The 21,834-nt window shown below is 43.5% G+C and overlaps 1 protein-coding gene across 2 annotated transcripts in view; it reads left to right on the plus strand.

Moving 5' to 3' along the window:
* GLRA1 (glycine receptor alpha 1) overlaps nucleotides 1-21,834 on the plus strand; it is a 127,643-nt gene that overhangs the window by 56,311 nt on the left and 49,498 nt on the right. For both annotated transcript variants that reach the window (XM_020813040.3, XM_020813041.3), the window contains exon 3: nucleotides 13,546-13,613. In XM_020813040.3, coding sequence (XP_020668699.1) covers nucleotides 13,546-13,613 — 68 coding nt within the window. The remainder of the gene's footprint in view (nucleotides 1-13,545; nucleotides 13,614-21,834) is intronic.

Here is a 21,834-nt window from a genome sequence, read left to right on the forward strand (position 1 = left end):
TATCAGGCATGATTTCCAAAAATATAGGATAGGATCCTTTTTTACTTGTCATGACTACGATAAGTTGAGCAAGAGAACTCAGAGACCATGGCCAAAACCCACAGAGTCATGAAGGTAACGAGATGCAAAGCGAATCATGGAATTTCTGGTTCATCAACAATGGTATACAGACACCCCGTGTGGCAAGGGGCTTAGCAGGAATGCAGAAAATACAATAACAAATGGGGGTGAGGGAAAAGGAGAAAATAAAACAGTATTCTGCAATCAGGCTAGCCCCAAGGATTTTACTAAGGTATTGAGTCAATGAGATTAGTTTCTCAAGGATGCATTTTACTGCCTATGCAACTCCATCAGGAAGGCTGCAGCAGCCTGAGTGCCAACTTGGTGCCTTCCCAAAATATTGGGCTACAACATACTGTCCCAGTGCAGCACCCCATGGATTTTTTTAATTACAGCTCTTATTGTCTCAAGCTAGCATAATTACTGGTACAAGTTTTAGGGAAATACATTAGAAGGGCACCAGATTATGCCATCTTGGGCTGGAAAGACCCCAATTCATATAGCTGCTCAGCTGTGAAGGTCATGTTGGTCTAGCTACCATCTTTTGGCTTGATTCACAGGTTTATTGTGAGGATAAAATGGCAGCATTATTTATGCTGCTGCTATCAGACTAGAAGACCAGTGCATGTAATAACTGATCTGCAGGGTTGCAGGGCAGATAGACAGTCCCGTTTTCTCATCTTTCTCAATCCATATCTAGGCTGGTACTCTCCAGCTTCCTTTTTTCTTTGAGATCTCTTCCAACTTCATCTAACTCTTCCATTTGAGGGTCTAAGCAGATGCTACAGATAACATGACATTAGAAGTTGAAAATGATTCCACCAAGCTTCATGGCCAACAAATTTGATCTGCAGACCAAGCAAGTGTGTATCTCCTGGCGACAAATTGCTATAGAAAGCACACTAATTTTGCAAGGGGTCAAGGTGAGAAAATAATTCAAACACATAGGGAATTCATGATTTTAATGATGTGTCTAGTTTGATATTTAGTTAGCACAAACCTGAATTGTAGGGGAACTTCAGGGAACTTTTCCTCCTGCAGTATTCCAAAATATTTATCTAGACTTTAAATTCCTAGTTAATAAACAGTGGCTGAAATCTTGTTGCTTTGCTACCTAGGCAAAAGGCACTCGCTTGCTTGTACTCAGTAATTAAAGAGCCACCACTGCAGTTCTTTGGGGTGCATACTCACTGTGGGTTTTGCACATGCACAAGAAGTCCAGCAAGGACCCTTTAACTACTGAATGAATTGTATACCTTTTGTCTCCTGCCTGCATAATAAAACAACAGCATTTCAAGCAGTAAGCTTATTTCTTTTGCTCCAGGTTGACTACTGTTCGGTTACTACAGTTACAAGTTTTGCTTAGGCCATAGCACTTTGCCAGAAAATACCAAAATATCCTAACAGTTTTATGCTTCATGGCAGAATGGTGAGACATGATTAGATTCTGTTGACCAATATGTTTACAGTAAGTCTTCGGGGAACCTCTGACAATCTTAGATACCTTTGTAAAAAATCCACCTTCTAGGACTTACCTAGAACAAAGCTAATGTGTCAGTGTGTCAGTTTAGTCGTTCAGCCCTAAATACTGTACAAAATTTTAACAAATGTATGTGGAGTGATAGTAATAGACTTTTTACCAGGCTACCCAAAGATGCCTCTGCTTTGTTTCAAAAAGGATCCCACAGCTGCATCAATTGCTTGGATCTTCTGATCATCCAATAACATCCAATGCTGGGTTGCAATTAAAAATATAGCAAATAGACTTTCAAATAAAATCAGAGGTAACAGGACATTTAAACTTGCAAGGTAGACAATTCTTCAATAAACTAGCAAATCCTTCCAATGTTGGTAAATTGAGTAGCCAGCTCACTAGTTGTCTGTATAATTATGTTGTAAACTGCCCAGAGAGTTCTTTAGCCTATGGGGTGGCATATAAGGCAAAACAAAAACAACAACAGCAGCAGCAACAACAATTACCGAATTAGCTTCTAGGATTGTTCTATACTGCCTGATGAAAGATGCAATATAGATGGCAGCTCCTGTACGTTCTATGGTTCATTAGTGGGTACTTAGAATCTCTTTGGATGCCATCCAGACAAAGATGGCAGGGGGATACGGCCACCATGCATACCAGCAGTGGGAACTGGGCAGAATGATCACATGTAGCACTCTCAGCCTTCCCATTGCATATCTTTCTTTCATGCAGGGGCATCATCTTTCTCACCTGTGTGATAAAAATAAATGATGTGATTAGTTATGCAATGCTGGGATTGTAACAGCCAACTGGAACAGTTGGTGTCCCTCCAAAGTGTCTGTTCTTCATGCAAAGTGATGGAAAGTTTCAACTAAATCAATTACTCTGACTAAAGACATCCTGTGAGGTTGCCTGGCATGACATTAGGGCTCTTCTAAAGCACCCAGAGGAAACTTGAATCAAGGAAGCAGTGCTTGACACACAAGAGTAGTATGGTGAAATGGAGTTTCCTCTCTCATAGATATTGACCTCTAAAGAAATGAAACACACACACATATCAGCAAACAACACAAGCCACGTCTGTTTTTCCTCATTATTGTGATCATTCATTGATAACAATACATTCTACAGATTAAAGGGAAGAAGAAAACAACAGTAAGCAGACAAAGCAAATAGCCCATATGCACTGGCAGTCATTCAACACAAACCATAAAGAATTTGCCATACTATGGCTCTGAACCAGCTAAAGATATTTTGCAATCCCAATGAATTCAATGGAAAATATGTGACTCAGGCAAGCAAAGGCATGAGCATTTAATTCATCCACCTTTTAGCATTGTCACTTTTTTCATGATCAGAGACAAGGAAAATATCTGTGCTGAATTTCTGCATTTCTTAGAAATCGGCTAGAGAATGGTATAACACTTGGAAATATTGTTTACTCGAAGGCTTTCATGGCTGGAATTCAATGGTTGCTGTAGGGTTTTTTGGGCTGTTAGAAGTCTGTCTGTGAACTCCTATCCTCTGAGACAGAGGACCACAGAGACTGGTGAAATGTTAGGAAGAAAAACCACCAGGACACACCCAAACAGCCCAAAAAACCTACAACAACCACTTGAAAATATTGTCAGAAGACATATAAATATGCCTGAGAATGCTGGTGAAAATGTAATTTGAAAAAGTCACTGTAAATGCTACATTATAGCAAAAAATAACTCCATTTGGATGCATTACTAATTTTGAATCATAGCTTCATTGTGCCCCTGTTACTTAAAGCAACCTGGAACTTGATAAAGAGAAGTGAGTTTAATTACTTCCACTACATTGGTTTTGTACCAGTCAGAGCTTCCCTCAAAGAAGCCCAGTAACCATAAGCTGGCAAGAAGGATCAACATTCTCTTACAGGTTGCTAGACCATCTCATGGAACTATACTTTCTCATATTCTCCATGAGAGAAGCTGTTGCAACAGCTTGAGCCTGGAGTGAATGTGGAGTAATAACAGATTTCAGTCTGTTGCAGGAAGGCATTAATAAAAGGAATTGGTTTCCAGGTCGGAGATCACCCTCTAATTCTGTATGCATCAACCTTTTGTCCTTCAGATACTTAGGACTTCAAGTCCCCAAATCCATCATTATTGAGGATGTTGCCTATAGCTTCTGGGACTCATCCAAAACCTGTGACAGACCAAAGGTTAAGAACTGCTGTCCTAATTCCTAGATAAAACCATAGCTGTGAATATGCATCTCCTTTAAAAGTGGAACATAATATATTCTAAGATGGTCAACAGAAAAATCAACTTGCAGTCTCAGAATCCATGCTATAGAATTTATATCAGCTCTGTGGAAAAAGACAAGAAAGCATCCTTTATCATAATTGATGCACCCTCCAGATGGCCAGGGGCCATGGCTTTCAATACAGCCAGTGTTAGGGAAAGCATTAGAGCATAGTGAAGTTTATTTGCTGCACATGAACTGCCAGACAAAAAACGTGGGAGACATTAGTTCTCTCTTCACATATGAGGAGCGTCGGACACTTTTAAAGAGAAGCACCAGATACATTAAATAGAGGCCTTTCCCCTGCAGCTAGAATGAATCTTATATAATTGCCAGCTCTTCTCAAACGTGAAAGTGACCCAAAAAAGGTCAGGAGCATTTATTAACACATATATTCATGAATGAATGGATCATTCAAGGTTAATACTGGCTGCCTGAAATCTACTCCCATTGAAAAAGTCCATTATTTGGTTGGTATTGCCCTTCCAGAAGTATGTTGAGAGTTTCTAGCAAATAATGAACAAAATACAGCACCAACACATCCACTTCATGGACAACAACCCCCTAGATGTGTAGCCTGTATAATTAAAAATTGTAAACCGCCTGGAGAGTGCTTGTAGCGCTATGGGGCGGTATATAAGTCCAATAAATAAATAAATAAATAGATGATGGCTAAAATTGAGGAAGTTTTCTGCACTCATCACAACTTTTAAATATTAAACCAGAAGAGACTGAGCTAAATCTGTGGAGAATAAAACAATGCACTTTGCCGAATAGATTAATGTAGAAGAGTGTCTCCTACCAAGACAAGACTCTGGCTGGACCATTTGGAAGTCACTTAATAGACTTCAACATGAAGTAGGAATATTGAAAAATAATTAAGTAAAATCAGGCTCCGGGAGGCAGTGGAAGATAGGAGGGCCTGGCGTGCTCTGGTCCATGGGGTCACGAAGAGTCGGACACAACTAAACAACTAAACACACACACACACAAAATCAGGCTACTTGGATACAGGACAAATTTTCTGTAGCTATATAGAAATTCAATCAATGTAATATTAATGTCCTTGCAATTTATGCCACATCATGTGCACAAAAAAGATCAAGTACAGTGGAGCCTCGCATTACAACGTTAATTTGTTCCAGCGAAATCGCTGTAGAACGAAAACATAGTAAAGCGAAAATAAAAAAGCCATTGAAACGCATCAAAACCCGGTTAATGCATTTCAATTGGCTAAGAACTCACCATCCAGCGAAGATCCTCCATAGGGGCAGCCATTTTCGGGTGCCTGTACAGCAAAAAATGGCTCCTAAACACAGTGGGGAGCCATTTTGAGCACCCGGTGGCCATTTTGAAAACCCGACGATCAGCTGTTTTGATTGTCGGGAAGTGAAAATCGGTTCCCAAAACAGGGAACCGATCATCGCGCAGCAAAATTCCCCCATTCAAAATGTCATTTTGCAATCGCTTTTGCGATTGCAAAAAACTTGTCGTAATGCGGTTTCGTCACTAAACGGAGCGCCCGTCTTGCAAGGCACCACTGTAAATGGCAAAGATAACACTATTGAAGCAACCCGCCGCTGGTTAAAAATAGTCTAATTATTTTAACACTTTAACTTGTTTTTAATTTTTAACTATATTTCATATGTGCCTAAAATTTTAAATTGTGCAACACTGATATGAATAAAGAAAATAATTACCATGTATTAGCATACACATTCAAAATTATACATTATTTTAAATACAAACAGGACATACAAAAGTTAGGGCAATTTAAAGGCCTGACAAACCTCATTCAAAATACATCACTGTTGTTGGTTTTTAAAAAGATCCTTTGAAACTGTTCCTTTGCCTTTTTTTAACATTTTATCATACTTCTGTGCTGTAATAAATTTCTGACTTCTTGCACTCAAATTAAAATCAGGTGTTTCTGGGTTGTTTTTTCTTAATGTAGACTGAATGTTCTTATCTAGTTTTCATGTTATCTGTACTGGACAGGTGCAAAAGGACATTATTTGTGGCATTGTTGTAGATCAGGAAAGAGGAGAGACACAAGGCAGAACCTGATTACATTTGGCTCTCATGAAGTCAACCCAGATTCAGAACAAAATTTGCTCTAAACTTTCCCCGTCAGATTATCACTTGGATCACAACACCGATTGCTGTCCATAATGTTCAGGCATTGCTCCTCAAAGGGAGTAGTAGTTTGAACTTGTGCAGAGACAGCAGAACCAAGTTTTCCTTGACTATTTTTTGGGTTATTTGATATATTTGCACAATGCAGTGGCCTAGTGCTGAGCTGAAAAGGAGTAATCACTGTATTAGTATTAGTCAAAAATAGAAAACCTTACACTTTATGATATTCAGAGAAATCCATTTTTGTACAGTATTCTCAAAGGCTTTCATGGCCGGGATCCGATGGTTATTGTGGATTCTCTGAACTGTTTGGTTGTGTTCTTAAGGTTTTTCTTCCTATCGTTTCACCAGTCTCTGTGGCCAGCATCTTCAGAGGACAGGAGTCAGATCTCTGTCTGTGCTCTGGTGCAGTTTGTTGGATAGTTCAGTATTTATAGCTGTGGGATCAGCTTTTTGTCCTTTTCAGGAGAATGGGTGATTATGGTGATCAGCATATTTTTTTTGTTGTGGGTGTATTGTTGTGATGAGGGGGAGAGATTATCTGTCACTGTGATTGATGGGTGTCGTTAGCTGGTCTTTTGTGTGAATTTTTGATAGTACAGGAGCTAAGATTCTTGAACTTATATATGGAATTCCCTAGATTTGTCTTCTGTAACTGCTCATGGAGACCCATGTGCTGCTCTCACTCTTTAACAAAGAAAGCAGGAATCAGGATGTGATTTCGGAAGGAGGAAGAAAAGAAGCTTAATAATAGCACTCTATATGTAAATCTGGAAAAGATAAGAGCAGAAAACACTTGAGTTATGGACTCGTTCCATTGTCCCCCTACTCTCCCACAGAAGTATGTCACATCCTATATGCACTGAATATGTATTTTCTGCAGACTGAATGTACAACTTAACCCTTGTTGCTCTGAAATCCAAAGCAGCAACAGCATTAGTCATTACTGGATTACTCTTGCTCCCAACATGCTCTGCTCACCGTATATATTTGTAATTAAATATCTGCTGCAAGAACTCCCAGCATCCTGTGCCATCTCTCATCTTCATAGGAAATGTCTCTGGACGTGCTTAGGAAAATAAGGAACATGTAGGAATATTGATTCAAAAGTAAACCCATTGATTTTAGATGAGCTTCCTCCCCAGCTAGTGTTCATTTAGAATTGCAGTTAAAATGCAAGATACTGTACAAAGGTTTATCTGAGGCTGTGCTCCTCCACAGCCCTACAGTAATCATGTGGAGAAACACGGAGGATTTTTGGCCAGGCAGCAAGCATCTAGCAGTGGTTTAAAGTGTTTTGTTTTGTTTTTAAGCCAGCAAGCAACAGGCCTCCCTGTGTGAACCAGACTTCCAGTTCTACACAGGAATCCAGAAGGGGTTCGGGTTGTCTAGACAGCCAGTTAGAGCCGTTTTCTGGCAAAGCCTTTGAAGCTGGATGGAGCTCTTCTCGCTCTTTCCCCCCTTCATGTTCAGTCAGCCAGATCCTAGCCCTGAATATAGATTGATACATTATTTATTTATTATTATTATTTATTTATTCAATTTATATGCCGCCCAAACTACCCAGAGGTCTCTGGGCGGCTTACAATAATTAAAATTCAATATAGCAAAAGATAAAATAATTAAAATACAATTAAAATACAATTAAAATTGCCATCAGACCCACAGCTAATATAATTTCAATTAAAAGCCTTCTGGAACAGGAAGGTTTTGACCTGGCGCCGAAATGTCATCAATGTCGGCGCCAGACGAATCTCAGTCGGGAGGGCATTCCATAGTCTGGGGGCGGCTGCCGAAAAGGCCCTTTGTCTACAAGCCGTCCCTCTTACCTCCTTAAGGGACGGCTCTTTCAAAAGGGCCCCCTGGCTAGATCTTAACTGCCGGGTAGGTTCATATGGAAGGAGGCGGTCCTTCAGGTATCCAGGGCCCAAGCCGTTTAGGGCTTTATATGTCAAAACAAGCACTTTGAATTGGGCCCGGGCAGCAACTGGTAGCCAATGTAACTTATACAGAATCGGCTTGATATGTTCCGTGGCAGCTGCACCACTCACCAGCCGCGCAGCTCGATTCTGGACCAGTTGCAATCGCCGGACCGTCTTCAAAGGCAGCCCCACGTAAAGCGCATTGCAGTAATCTATGCGGGATGTTACCAGTGCATGTGTGACTGTCATGAGACTCCGCTCGTCCAGGTAGGGCCGTAGCTGGTATAATTTCCGCAGCTGAAGGAAGGCGCCCCTGGCCACCGAGTCCACCTGGGCTTCCAGTGTTAGACTGGGGTCCAGGAGCACCCCCAAGCTGCGGACCCTGTCCCTTAGGGGGAGTGTAACCCCATTCAGGGCGGGGAAATGGCCCTCCAGCCTGTCCGGCGAAGCACCCACTAACAGCACTTCCGTCTTGTCTGGATTGAGTTTCAATTTATTAACCCTCATCCAGTCCATTATCAGGTCCAGACACGAGTTCAGCACAGAAACTGCCTCACCTGGATTGGTGGAAAACGAGAGGTAGAGCTGAGTATCGTCAGCATATTGCTGACTCCTCAGCCCAAACCTCCTGATGACCTCTCCCAGCGGTTTCATGTAGATGTTGAACAGCATGGGGGACAGTATTGAGCCCTGAGGAACCCCATGACATAACTGCCATGGGGCAGAGCAACTGTCCCCCAGCACCACCCTCTGGACACGGTCAGCCAGGAAGGAGCGGAACCACTGTAAAACAGTGCCCCCAACTCCCAACCCAGCCAGCCTATCCAGAAGGACACCATGGTCGATGGTGTCGAAAGCCGCTGAGAGGTCCAGGAGTATCAACAGGGTCACACTCCCCCTGTCTCTCTCCCGGCAAAGGTCATCGTACAGGGCGACCAAGGCAGTCTCTGTACCAAAACCCGGCCTGAAACCCGATTGAAATGGATCCAGAAAATCCGTTTCATCCAGCAGCGCCTGGAGTTGCCCGGCCACAACCCGCTCCAACACCTTGCCCAAGTAAGGGAGGTTCGCCACTGGTCGGTAGTTGACCACCAGCATTGGGTCCAGGTTAGGCTTTTTAAGGAGTGGTCGAATCACCGCCTCTTTCAAGGCGGTAGGGACCACTCCCTCTCTCAGAGAGGCATTCACGGCCTCCTGGACCCAGGTGCGAACCCCCCTGGCTGATCTTCCAATTAGCCAGGATGGGCAAGGGTCGAGCGGAGTGGTGGTAGAACGGACAGATCCAAGCACCCTGTCCACATCATCAGGTCTCAACAATTGAAACTCATCCATTAATACTGGACCTAAGCACGGCGCACTGGACACATCCTCTGATTCTGCAGTAACTGTGGAGTCCAACCCACTGCGAATCTGAGCGATTTTTCCCTCAAAATGTATAGCAAACTCATCACAGCGAGCTGATGAGCAGTCCGGGACCTCCACCGGATTTCCCGGTTGAAGAAGATCCCGGACCACCCGAAACAGCTCTGCTGGACGACATTCTGAGGAAGCAATACGGCTGGAGAAATATTGCCGTTTCGCCAGCCGTATTGCCACGAAATAGGCCCGATAATGGGCTCTAAGTCGTGTTCGATCGGACTCCCAGCGGGATTTCCTCCACCTGCGCTCCAGCCGTCTCCCCTCTCGCTTCATCGCCCGCAGTTCAGAAGTATACCAAGGAGCTGTCTGGGCTCGGCGAGCAGGGAGAGGACGCTTAGGCGCAATCGTGTCAACTGCCCGGGTCATCTCCCTATTCCATAGGGTGACCTGAGCTTCGACAGGAGCGCCGACCATATCAGACGGATAATCCCCCAGAGCATTCAGGAATCCATCTGGATCCATTAGTCTCCGAGGGCGGATCATCTTAATAGATCCCCCACCCTTGCAGAGGGAAGAAGACGCTAATAGACTGAACTTGACCAGGAAGTGGTCTGACCATGACAATGGGGTCACGACCAGCCCCTCCACATCCAAACCACCATCTTCCAGTCCCGTTGAGAAAACCAGGTCCAAGGTGTGGCCCTTCTCATGCGTCGGACCGATGACACATTGAGACAGCCCCATGGTTGTCATGGTGGCCATGAAGTCCTGAGCCGCCCCAGTCAAGGCAGCCTCGGCATGGATGTTGAAGTCCCCCAGCACCAACAGCCTGGGAGTCCTCAACATCAGGTCCGAGACTACCTCTGTCAGCTCAGGCAGGGAGACTGTTGGTACGCAGCAGGGTGGGCGGTACACCAACAGAATCCCTAACCTGTCTCGCGAGCCCAACACACAATACAGGCCCTCGAGACCTCCTCTCAAAGGGACAGGAAGCCTGGTCAAGGAGATAGAACTCCTATAGACTATAGCAACTCCCCCTCCCCGACCCTCTGAGCGACCCTGGTGCTGGACTGAGTACCCAGGCGGACATAGCTGGGAGAGGGGAACACCACCCTCCTCTCCCACCCAGGTCTCAGTAATGCACGCCAGGTCAGACCCCTCATCCAGAATTACATCATGGATGAGGGCAGTTTTATTTTGTACTGACCTGGCGTTCATCAACAGCACCGTGTGGCTCGAGGGTTTGCTGATATGGTCGCCTGATACCATCTGGTTGGGGGTAGAACTAGAAGAGGGGATAGATGTAAGATATCTAACCTCTCTTCTCCTACGCGGGCATGTCCTACCCCCACCGCCATTCCTTCCCCTACCCAGCACCACCTCAATGGCTGCCCCCTCCAACACCCTCCCCCCTTCCTGTTCCATTAGATCCACTGTGGGTCTCTTCTTCACTGATGGCAATTAATAACAATTTAAAAACATTTAAAACATATATAAAATAAAACTTTTCTAAAGCCCCTTCTCTCCCTCCCAGCCATGTAGCTCATGTTGAGAGGGGGATGAGGCAGCCGGGAGCAGCAGGGCCTGATCCTGCCAGCACAGGGGAAGGTTGAGCCAGCTCCCTTGAGAAAGGGCTGGCATCCAACAGGGGCCCGACCACAGTTCCACTGCCTCTCACCCAGTGGGCTGTGGCCGGCAGATGGTCTCTTGTTCCCTCTGTCAGCAGGCACGCTCGTCCGGTCAGGTCCCAAAGGAAGCTCCGGTTAAAACCTTTCTCTCCCCCTGGGCCAGGTGGCCGGTGTTGGTAGGAGATGAGGCAGCCGGGAGCAGCAGGGCCTGATCCTGCCAGCACAGGGGAAGGTTGAGCCAGCTCCCTTGAGAAAGGGCTGGCATCCAACAGGGGGCCGACCACAGTTCCACTGCCTCTCACCCAGTGCGCTGTGGCCGGCAGATGGTCTCTTGTTCCCTCTGTCAGCAGGCACGCTCGTCCGGTCAGGTCCCAAAGGAAGCTCCGGTTAAAACCTTTCTCTCCCCCTGGGCCAGGTGGCCGGTGTTGGTAGGAGATGAGGCAGCCGGGAGCAGCAGGGCCTGATCCTGCCAGCACAGGGGAAGGTTGAGCCAGCTCCCTTGAGAAAGGGCTGGCATCCAACAGGGGGCCGACCACAGTTCCACTGCCTCTCACCCAGTGCGCTGTGGCCGGCAGATGGTCTCTTGTTCCCTCTGTCAGCAGGCACGCTCGTCCGGTCAGGTCCCAAAGGAAGCTCTGGTTAAAAACTTTCTCTCCCCCTGGGCCAGGTGGCCGGTGTTGGTAGGAGATGAGGCAGCCGGGAGCAGCAGGGCCTGATCCTGCCAGCACAGGGGAAGGTTGAGCCAGCTCCCTTGAGAAAGGGCTGGCATCCAACAGGGGGCCGACCACAGTTCCACTGCCTCTCACCCAGTGGGCTGTGGCTGGCAGATGGTCTCTTGTTCCCTCTGTCAGCAGGCACGCTCGTCCGGTCAGGTCCCAAAGGAAGCTCCGGTTAAAACCTCACTGAATGTTGCAGTCTGCTGGTGCTGCAGCTATTCACAAAGATTTATTTATATTTTGGAATAGCTTTGCTGGCTTGTTTAATCCTGTAATCTTTTCAAGGTACAACTGTAAATAATAAGAGGTGTTAAACAGAAAACTGAGCTAGAGAGCAAACCTTGGTGCATGCTATCCTCCATATAGCTCTTTCACTCTCTCTCTCTCTCTCTCTAATCCTTGCTCCCTCCTGGAGCCCTCTGTGGCTGTTGCCAGGTCTGGTTACCCTTTGGTGCCATCCACATCTTCAAAAGGACAGGCTAAGCTTTCTGCATTTTTTAGCTAATGTGACTTTTTGAGTTTTATAGTGCAGAGTTTATGAGATGAAGGTCTTCAGGTGGTGGGACTCCAGGGAACCATGTCAGTTTAGCACTGCAGTCCCTCGTGTCATCTAATACAGTGGTGCCTCACTTAACGACGATAATCCGTTCCAGGAAAATCGCCGTTACGTGAAAACATCGTAAAGTGAAAATTAAAAACCCATTGAAACGCATTGAAACCCGTTCAATGTGTTCCAATAGGGTAAAAACTCACCGTCCAGCAAAGATCTTCCATACGGCGGCCATTTTTGCTGCCTGTATAGCGAGGAATCCGTCCCTAAGCACAGCAGGGAGCCATTTTAAGCACCCAGTGGCCATTTTGAACGCCTGACAATCAGCTGTTTTTGACCATCGTAAAGCGAAAATCAGTTCCTGAATTTTGAACACCTGACAATCAGCTGTTTTTGATCTTCGTAAAGCGAAAATCGGTTCCCGAAGCAGGGAACCGATCATCGCTAAGCGAAATTCCCCCATTTAGATCATCGTTTTGCGATCGCAAAAAGATTGTCATAAAGCAGATTCAGCGTAATGCAGTCCAAAAAAATTGTAGTCCAAAACCCACAGCATTTCCAAGATCTAGTTAGATATCTTACTTTATTTCTACTTTACTTTTATTAGACTTTTACCCCGCCCCCTTAGACAAAGTCTACTCTGGGTGGCTTACATAAATAATAAAACACAACAGTATATTAAACATAATAAAATCCTTCAAAGTTCAAAAACTTAACACTTATTTCACTTATATCTCCTCAAGTCCTTAAGGCTCATGGATCAATTTTCTTTTAAATAGAGGCATTCAAGAGAAAATTGGACAACCATCTGTCAGATCTGCTTTGATTTGGATTCCTGCATTGAGTAGGAGGTTGTGCTCAATACCCTTATAGGCATCTTCCAACTCATTTATACTATGATCTGGTAATATATGTAGAATAGTATGAACAGTGGTCACAGAGTCTGCTGCTACAACAAAGGCATCCTCCTGCTAGGCCATCCCTTGTTTTTCCCTCTCGTCCATAGGCATTCGTGTAAGTCTTTCACATCCCAGCTTGGAACAGTTGAAAAAGATAAGATCTCAGTGCATGAAGGAGAAACAGGGTTGCGCTCAATGTTGGGGGGGGGGCTTTTCTTCAGACAAAAAACAGGCAAACACCAGAATCCACCAGCTGTTGCAGTCTCTGGCCACAGAGAAGAGAGAACATCCTTCCATCTTAAATTTTGAATACACCATACAAAGCAATGCAACTGGCACTATATAGGAGGGCAGGAAAAGAAAACTGTCATCTAATCAGACATAATATCCAGTAACTTGAGGACCATTTAACAATGGACTATGTTCACTTCTAGCATTCCGGGAGGCACAGTTGGCAGTGGTGATTTGCTCTGGTGTCAGTTCTCAACCAAAGAAAGCCTGACAAATCTTTTCTTGTATTTCAGGCCCTCCAGTGAATGTCAGCTGCAATATTTTCATCAACAGCTTTGGGTCTATTGCAGAAACTACAATGGTAAGTTAAAAGGGAAAAAAAACATAGAAAACTTACTTAAAAACACACACACCCCATCATTGACTTTTCATGTATTAGAGAAGGTTGTGGATTCCCTGTTGTTCCAAAATTCACTTTTCTTTCCTTCTTGGCCATAACGAGAAAACTCAGTGTATTTCTGTGGCAAGGCTAGATAACAGTTTTCAGGTGGAAGGAAGGGAAAATTAAAATTCTCCACCTAACAATAGAAATCTAAACTGACTGACTCCCTTCTTGATTTGGAAGCTGTGCTGTTTTACAGATCAGCATCTGAAAAAATTAGAAATGTTCCTTTTTTTGGACTACATCACCGATAATCCCTAGCCAACCTGGCTAGTCACCATGGGATTCTGGGAGTTATAGTCTTTTAAAAGTAAAGTTTCCAAGTTTGTACCATACAGAAAATGTTTCATGGACCAGGCAGAACTGGAAAGCACAGGTTTCAAGTAATGCTACAGATTTAGGGTTTTAGGGGATATTGTAGATATAGCCCTGGTGTGTACCAATGTAACCAACCCATGTTATTTGCACCATATGAGGTTGGTTGGACACAACATGCCCCAAAACTCCTGCATCAGGATGTTCAGCTTGATGGAAGAAGATCATGGTTACTAATGTTCTGTTGTCTGTGGAGTGATGTGAATGTTGAGATGCTACATACCACACAGTTTCATGGTTGCAAATTTGTTTCCTTATTTATAATTAGGGAATGGAAGATGCTAGTTTTCCTCATGGCAATAAACAGAAAAATATTTGCTGTAAATCAGCTTTTGAGCACACTGAAATACTGAAGCTTTTATTCTGATAATTTTATGTCATTTTGGAGTTTTATATGGAAAGCTAAAACCCCAGGCATTGGGTTTTCCACACAGTTACAGCCAGCTGAGTCAGATGACTATACATTGTAGTTTTAAGATTCCTGTGAGAATAAAATCCCCCTTGGGGTGAAATTTACATAATTATTACAATTCTAGCTTTTCCTTATAAAGATCATTAAAGTGCCAGTATTGGGAATTTTAGTTGACACATAAGACATTAAGGTAGACATTTAAAGGCACTAGAGGCAGTCTTTGTAGCACACAACTCAGTAGATATCATTATGTTAATAGGCAAAAATCTAATAAGTTCACAAGCACAGTTTTGGGCCAGATCCAAAGGAGAATAATGGAAGTCAGAAGGAGTGCGAAGGCCATGAATGAAGGAAAGCGATTATCAGGAGATTAAAGGAAACTGGAACTCTGAGAAACAGTTATGTATTCACCAAAAATTTGTGAGAGTAAGAGGGAAATTAGAAAGATGTCAGATATGCCAGAATTCCTAGCAATGAAATTCATTCAGTGGAATTGATGAAACAAAAAACTGAAAGGAAGAAAGGAGCCTACTGGTACAGAAAATAAATGCAAGAGAAGAGAATAACTCATTTTAGACTGCCAAAGATAAAAAGACTTTGAAGACATAATACTGAAAAGAACTAATGCCATGCCCTTGGTAAGTGTAGAAAAACTTCCTGATTAGGCAAATTCTTTTGGATTTGGTGAATCAGACCAGAACTGTAGATGAAGGGAAGGAAGTATATGGGCCTCCAAAAGTAGGCAAACATCCACTCCTATCAACTACCTTCTCCACCACAGCTTATAGTGGGAGTTGATGGGACTCCCCACAATAACATTTGGAGATCATACTAAGTGCTTGCTCATCACACCACTTAAGGTGGGCACATGGCTTTGTATGAGAGTGAGACAACAGTAAAGAAACATCTTCATGTGTGAATTCAGACAAGAACGTTCTCTTGATGTCTAGTTGCCTTGCTGTTCACACTGGGATTTCATCACTGCTGAAAGTCATGGTTAGCAGATAAAGTATTTATTTGTGGGACCTGCAAGCTATTCCAACAAGCTGATCAATGGAGAAGAGATGCACCTCCCTTTATCATAAAGCTAACAATAAGGACCTGGCGGTGGACAGAGAGAGCACCACAGTCAGCATCATCCAAGCGTGAATCTGCGGTTTGGCTAACTGTCAGTGGTGCACGTGGCCGGCCTCAAAGGCACTCTCTCTTTCTTTCCAGTGGTTATCATTAAAGGCAGGAAAATCCCCTTTCCCTTGCAGCATTGGTCAAAGGATGGGATTGACATCAACTTATCAAAGGTAGTTGACTTGTCAGAAAGCAATGGACTCGCCTTCATCAGTGCCCTTTAGATGGTAGATGCCCGTCTGTCATGGATGCTTTAGCTCTGGATCCCTGCCTGGGAAGGGGTTTGAAATGGGTGGTCCTTGGAATTCCTTCCAACTTTACAAGCCTATGTTCAACAGCCCGTGATGTCCAGGATGCACAAGAAAGGACCATATCAGCCAGGAAATTTTATATGACGTTTTCAGTGCTCAATGGGACATATTTGATGAATGTCTAATTCTAATTCTTCTTATATCATAAAGTGGAGGTGATCAACTCTGGCCTTGTAGTTGTTGTTGTTGTTTCTGCCTGCCACTCCCCTTCATCTATAGCTACCACTACCAATGTTGTGGGACTATGGGAGCTTCTGTGCAAAACTGAGCCACAGTTGTCCATCCCTTTGCACTTCCTACCATTAGTGGGAAAAAATCTTTGAGTGATAAAGTATGAGGCATCCAGTACTGTGTGATGGCCCATCAGATTAGGGGATGACCCATCAAATACTGTGCATGGATGTGCAAAAGAGCCTTGCTATGACCCAAGAGTGAAAAAACAGGTTGGGGGAGCTTTTGACAGGCTTTGAACTGTACTTGAGAAATGCAATTATATGGTATTTCACACCTCATGATTTGTTTTCAATTCAGCAGAGGGGCCAAGCTGGAAACTACACTCACATTTGATGCTTGGCGTGCTTCTTTGATTACATATGAACAGACAGATGCTTTCTGAAGTACATTATCTATCTGTCTTGGGCAACCATTAGAATAAAGCAGTACATATTCCCGCTGCCAGCACCTCCTCAAAACCTGTGTATGAACGCTTGAGTGTTTGCAGTGGGACATCCACCCTTGTTGACATCCAAAATGTGTGCTAGTCAAGAATGATTTGTATGTTTCTTTTCCAGAATTTGGCACAGCTTGGTCCCGTATGATGCTAGTAACATTTGAAAGAGGGAGGAAAGGGATGAATGTGGTTATTCTACTGCCTTCAGAATCAGAGATATTCAGGGAAATTCTCAGGGAAATAATCACATCCCCCACCTCTGCCATGTCCTTTTGTATATTATGAATGCTAGCAGAATGCCATGAGACTTAAATGCCACACCATAGAGATAACATGAGAATCAACTCTGAATGCAGCGATATCACAAAACCAACACAGACACATATTAAATTAGTTTCTCAGTGATTTATTTATGTTGTGAAAATGCAGTTGAAAGCTCATTCATGAGGATACTTCCTCATGGCGTACAGAAATGCTTGGGCTGAATGTGGAGCTGATCTGAGACGTTAGCTTCTTGATATATTCATAGCAGATCCACAAGCAGCCCTGCACCATCATGGTTGAAGCTGCCTCAAAGGAGCAATTCTTTTTACACACCAGATAGGAAGGTAACTTTGCTCGCCCCTCTAATGTTGCTATAGTAATCGGGTCCTTAGTGAGGCCCTCTTACTGCTTGGGAGGATAGGTAAAATATTTTAATGTAAATGGTGGTGTATATATATTTATATTAAAGTCCCCATGTTATATTATTTTATTTGTAGAATGCATGACAGCCATACACTCTTGGCTGAAGTGAAGCCTCCTGTGAGGTGAGGCCCAGGCCTAATGGCCCTACTGGCCACCAACAGACACACACACCTTGTTGGGCCTAACAGGGACACTAATAGATGGCTTTGATTAGCACCAGAAGAGCCAAAGCTTTGGCACCACAATAAAATGAATAAGGATGAATAATTTTAAGTAGAAACACAAGTGGGGCAGGTCGCTTTTTCTGTGCCAAACAATCCTATCAGGGAACCATATATGATAACAATATGCCAGTGTGGGCAGGCTCTTATTAGATATATGCTGGTTCCAAGAATGGTCACAAGGCGCTTTCTCAGTCTTGCAACTGCTATGTAGGACTCAGCACACTCTGGGCATTGAAGGTGTAGCACCAGTAACTTTTGCTTTTCCCAACTTCATCAATACGGCCTAAGGCCCACGGGTGTGTGCGTCTGAAGTATTAGTTTGAAAGCTCACACTGAAATATATGTCTTCATTTTCCAGGTGCCAAAGGGGTTTCATTTTTGTTTTTGCTCAGACAGACTAACCACGGTCACCTCTCTGGAAACTGTCTGTGTCAGTGCTTGAAAAGTGTTTTGAAATGGCAGCTAATAAAAAATATATTTCGCCAAGGGAACAGGGCAGTAAGGACAAACCATGCGCTCCAACTGTCTCTTATTTATGAGGGGGAGTCTATTTTCTGTTCAAGTGCCGCCTCTGTTTTGTCCCAATTTTACCCAAACGTGTGCAAAAATGTAGCACACTCAAAGCCCCCGTGTTAAAGACTGGCGTGTGCATCTTGATACTGGGTAAATGTATATAAATGAATTCACACAGCCATAAAATGACTAAGTACCCTGTTCTTTCCATGTCACCTTTGCTGTAACTATCTATTGACATAAAAATGTCACTGAACATTAGCATTGCAGCTATTGTTTAATAAATAAAACCAGTGGTGAGAGCAAATATTCTATTCCACACATTCGGTGTTGGAGAGATCTGCAATTTGGTTATTCACTTCTTAGGTTCACCCCCCTAGCTTGGAATCAGTCTGAGTGTTTCTTGGTTAAAGGAAGCAAAGAAACGAACAAACAAAAACCTTACAGCTCATGCATTTGGTTCTTTTATTTTATATAGTCTAGAACTACATCTGTCGCCTTCAGAGGGCAGAAAATGGAAGAGGAAGGAAAAGACAGCCAGCAAAAGAAGCAACAGAAAGGAAGGGGATGTCTCAAGGATTCAGGGGGGGGGATTGTTAAGTTTTAGCAGAAGTTACACATCATGCTCTTTTCTGACACCCAGTGTTAAAAGGAGAAGCATGCAAGGTTGTATTTTGCAACACTAGCTGGTTGTAGAGTTTTTGTTGTTGTTGTTGTTTGTAAGTTTAGCATAAACATCAGGCAGAAAAGAACCTGTAGGCAATCCGCAATAGTGGGAAAGACTGTGATCTCTGACATGAAAACAGGTATGTTAGAAGCACAGAAGAGCTGTTTTCATTTGCAAATTCTTGAACAGTCTGACAAGTGATATCATTTTTTGTTTAAACTGCATTGGTGCAGTCAATCAATGGTACCCATCATAATTGCCATGCTATATATATTCCCTATTGTCACTTTAGTTAAAAGCTATTCCTTATTGTCATCTTAGTTAAAACTCTTTATAGAAGAGGTCCTGACTCAAGTCTTCTCATGTGCTTTCCATGCCGCCTTTGCTATAATCAGAATTCTTATATTCTTTCCCAAGTTTAGTTTAAGGATATTCTTTTTTTTCCTAAAAATCTTTCCTTGTTTAACTCTGAGGTGACAACGATTTCAGTTCTAATCAATACAATTGCCTGCACCTCGTAAGGCATTATATAATTGTTGTGATCTAATTTTTAAAGAGATGCCCCACCTTTTAAAATTACTTTATGAGGTCCTTAATCTAGAAAATTGTTCCAATTCATGAAAAAGCACAATAAAATATTTAAATAAATAAAGGCTGAGAAAATAAAATATATCTGAAATAAGATTACTAATAATATAATTGCCTGAAACTATAGAAATTTATTTGATGTACCATTGAGAGAAGTGGTTCTTAGTCCCAAGTGTACATGGGACTTATATTAGCTAAATTTTGTAAAAGATAACAAGAACCAAGTAGCAGGAATCCCACTGAAACAGCTGGAACCTAACATCACTTCACTGTTTTCAGGAGAAATTAATCACGAGTCATTGCTAACTGGTGGCTGACTATGCCCTACATGTGTTCTCTGCCATTCAAATATAAAGAAATATAGGGATTAATAGTTGGTTAATTTACTGATTGATTGATTTCTGTTCTGCTCTTCAAGGAATTCAGGAATGCTTACGTTCGTCCCATTTTATCCTCACAACAAACCTGTGAAATTAGAATGATGGAAAGTGACTACCCAAAGGATTAAAACGGATTTGAATCCAGGTCTCTGGACTCTGACCGGGGCAGGACTCAATGATCCATAGAGTCCCTTCTCTCTCTCAAGTTCTATCATCATCATCATCATCATCATCATCATCATCATCATCATCATCATCATCATCATCATCATCATCATTATAACGATATAATAAAGCGGTGAGCTTTCCTCTTCTATCAATCTCATTTCAGGAAACTTATTCAGCAGTCTACTACTAGTTTTCTGTACATGCAACTTACGTTAGGCATTCAAGAGAGGGCAGGATTGTGTTAGCTCCTTGCCTCTCCTTACTTGACACTCTCTGTCCCAGACAAGATAAGGGTGAGTCTGAGGTTTTATCTCAAAATCCATTATCCTTGCATTCCAAAGGGCAATCAGTCACAAAGGGCAATCAGTCACAACTCAGTTGTGTCTCAGGGTTTCATTACCTCCATGACAAACCATGTGAGACTTCTTTGCAAGGGGGGGACCCTAACTGTATCCTTCCAACCTAAATTATTACTGCCTAGCTCCATTTTTCCATTCCTGAGCAAAGTAATGGAATGTGCAATGACATCTCAGTTCTAGGTATTGAGGACGTCAGTTGTCTGAGTGCTTAGGTATCTGGCTTCCAGTACAGACAAGAAGAAAGGCACATGCTGGAAGACTGCTAGGATAGTGGAGACTTGTTAAAACTAGGTTCATGAGCAGCTTTCAGCATCATCAGTGACTGGATCGTTCTGGAGCTTCATTTGGGAGAGGGGCTGTGGTACTGTTTTTTGGCTGCTCTGATTTTTCCTGGAGAGGATATTTGAGAACATCCTGCTATGAGTCTCCTTGGCTACATGGCCATTGGTGCATCTAGTGCCATAAAGTTCCATCTTGTCTCCCATGCTACCTAATATAAATATCTAGGAGGACCATTTTCTTAGTCTCTTCCTGAAAAATCAACAAAGAGTGATGCGGTCAAAGTTACTCACACCCATCACCAGTCTGGCTATCGCATTCTGGACCTGCTGAAATCTCCAGATCAGTTCAACAGAAGCCCCACATAGAGATCATTGCAGTAGTCAATCCGGGAGATGACCAGGCCCTGCAAAGTCCTGAGGGAGTCCTCATCTAGATAGGGGCAAAGTTAGGTGATTAGCCTAAGCTGGTTAAAGGCTGATCTGGACACAGCTGCAATCTGGGACTCCCATGAAAGAGCCGGGTCCCTAAGAACACCCAAGGATATACTTGGTCACTTAACTGGAGGGAAGTACTATCCAGCCTAGGGACCATCTTCCCTAACCTATCAGAGGTTGTTTCACACACACACCCAGGAGTAAAATCTCTGTTTTGTCCAGGTTCAGTTTCAGCCTCTTAGCCCTAGTCCTTTCCAGTACTGAAACCAGGCAATACTCAAGCATCTGGACTGCATCTACTGCAGAGGTGGTAATGGAGAGATAGAATTGTACTGATGACCTCTTACTGCAGATCTCCTGATGACCTCCCCCAATAAGTTAACATAGATATTGAACAGCATTGGGGATAATGCTGACCTCTGAGGAACCCCATTCGATAGAGTCCAAGGTGCCGGCACATCCTCCCTTAGCTGAATTCTCTGGACGCAGTCCCCGAGGAAGGATTGGAGCCAGCTCAATGCTAAGCCCCCAATCCCAACCTCAGAGAACCTGTCCAGGAGGACACCATGGTTGATGGTATCAAACACTGCTGAGAGATCTAGGAGTACTAACAGGGGTTGCACCTGCCCCTGTCAGCCTCCCTTAAAAGGTCATTCTGCAGCATCACCAGTGTCACCTCAGTACACCAGCAGGCCTTGAATCCAGCGTGAGATGGGTCAAGGCAATCCTGCTCCTCCAGGTATGTCTTCAAACTGTAAGCCCCTCTGCCAGAGGATTGGAGTGTTATCTGAGTAGGAAGATATTTATCTGTGAGCAAGGATGTGGGGAAATAGAGGTGTAAATGTTGCAAATAGTAATTGCTGATGGTTGTCTTAAAAGTACATTTACCAAGCTGTCTTTGGGAGGAGACAAGGTATCAGCTTATCTGCCTAGATAAGTAGATTC

The sequence above is a fragment of the Pogona vitticeps genome, chromosome 2 (assembly GCF_051106095.1).
Source record: "Pogona vitticeps strain Pit_001003342236 chromosome 2, PviZW2.1, whole genome shotgun sequence".
Classification (NCBI taxonomy): Eukaryota; Metazoa; Chordata; class Lepidosauria; order Squamata; family Agamidae; genus Pogona; species Pogona vitticeps.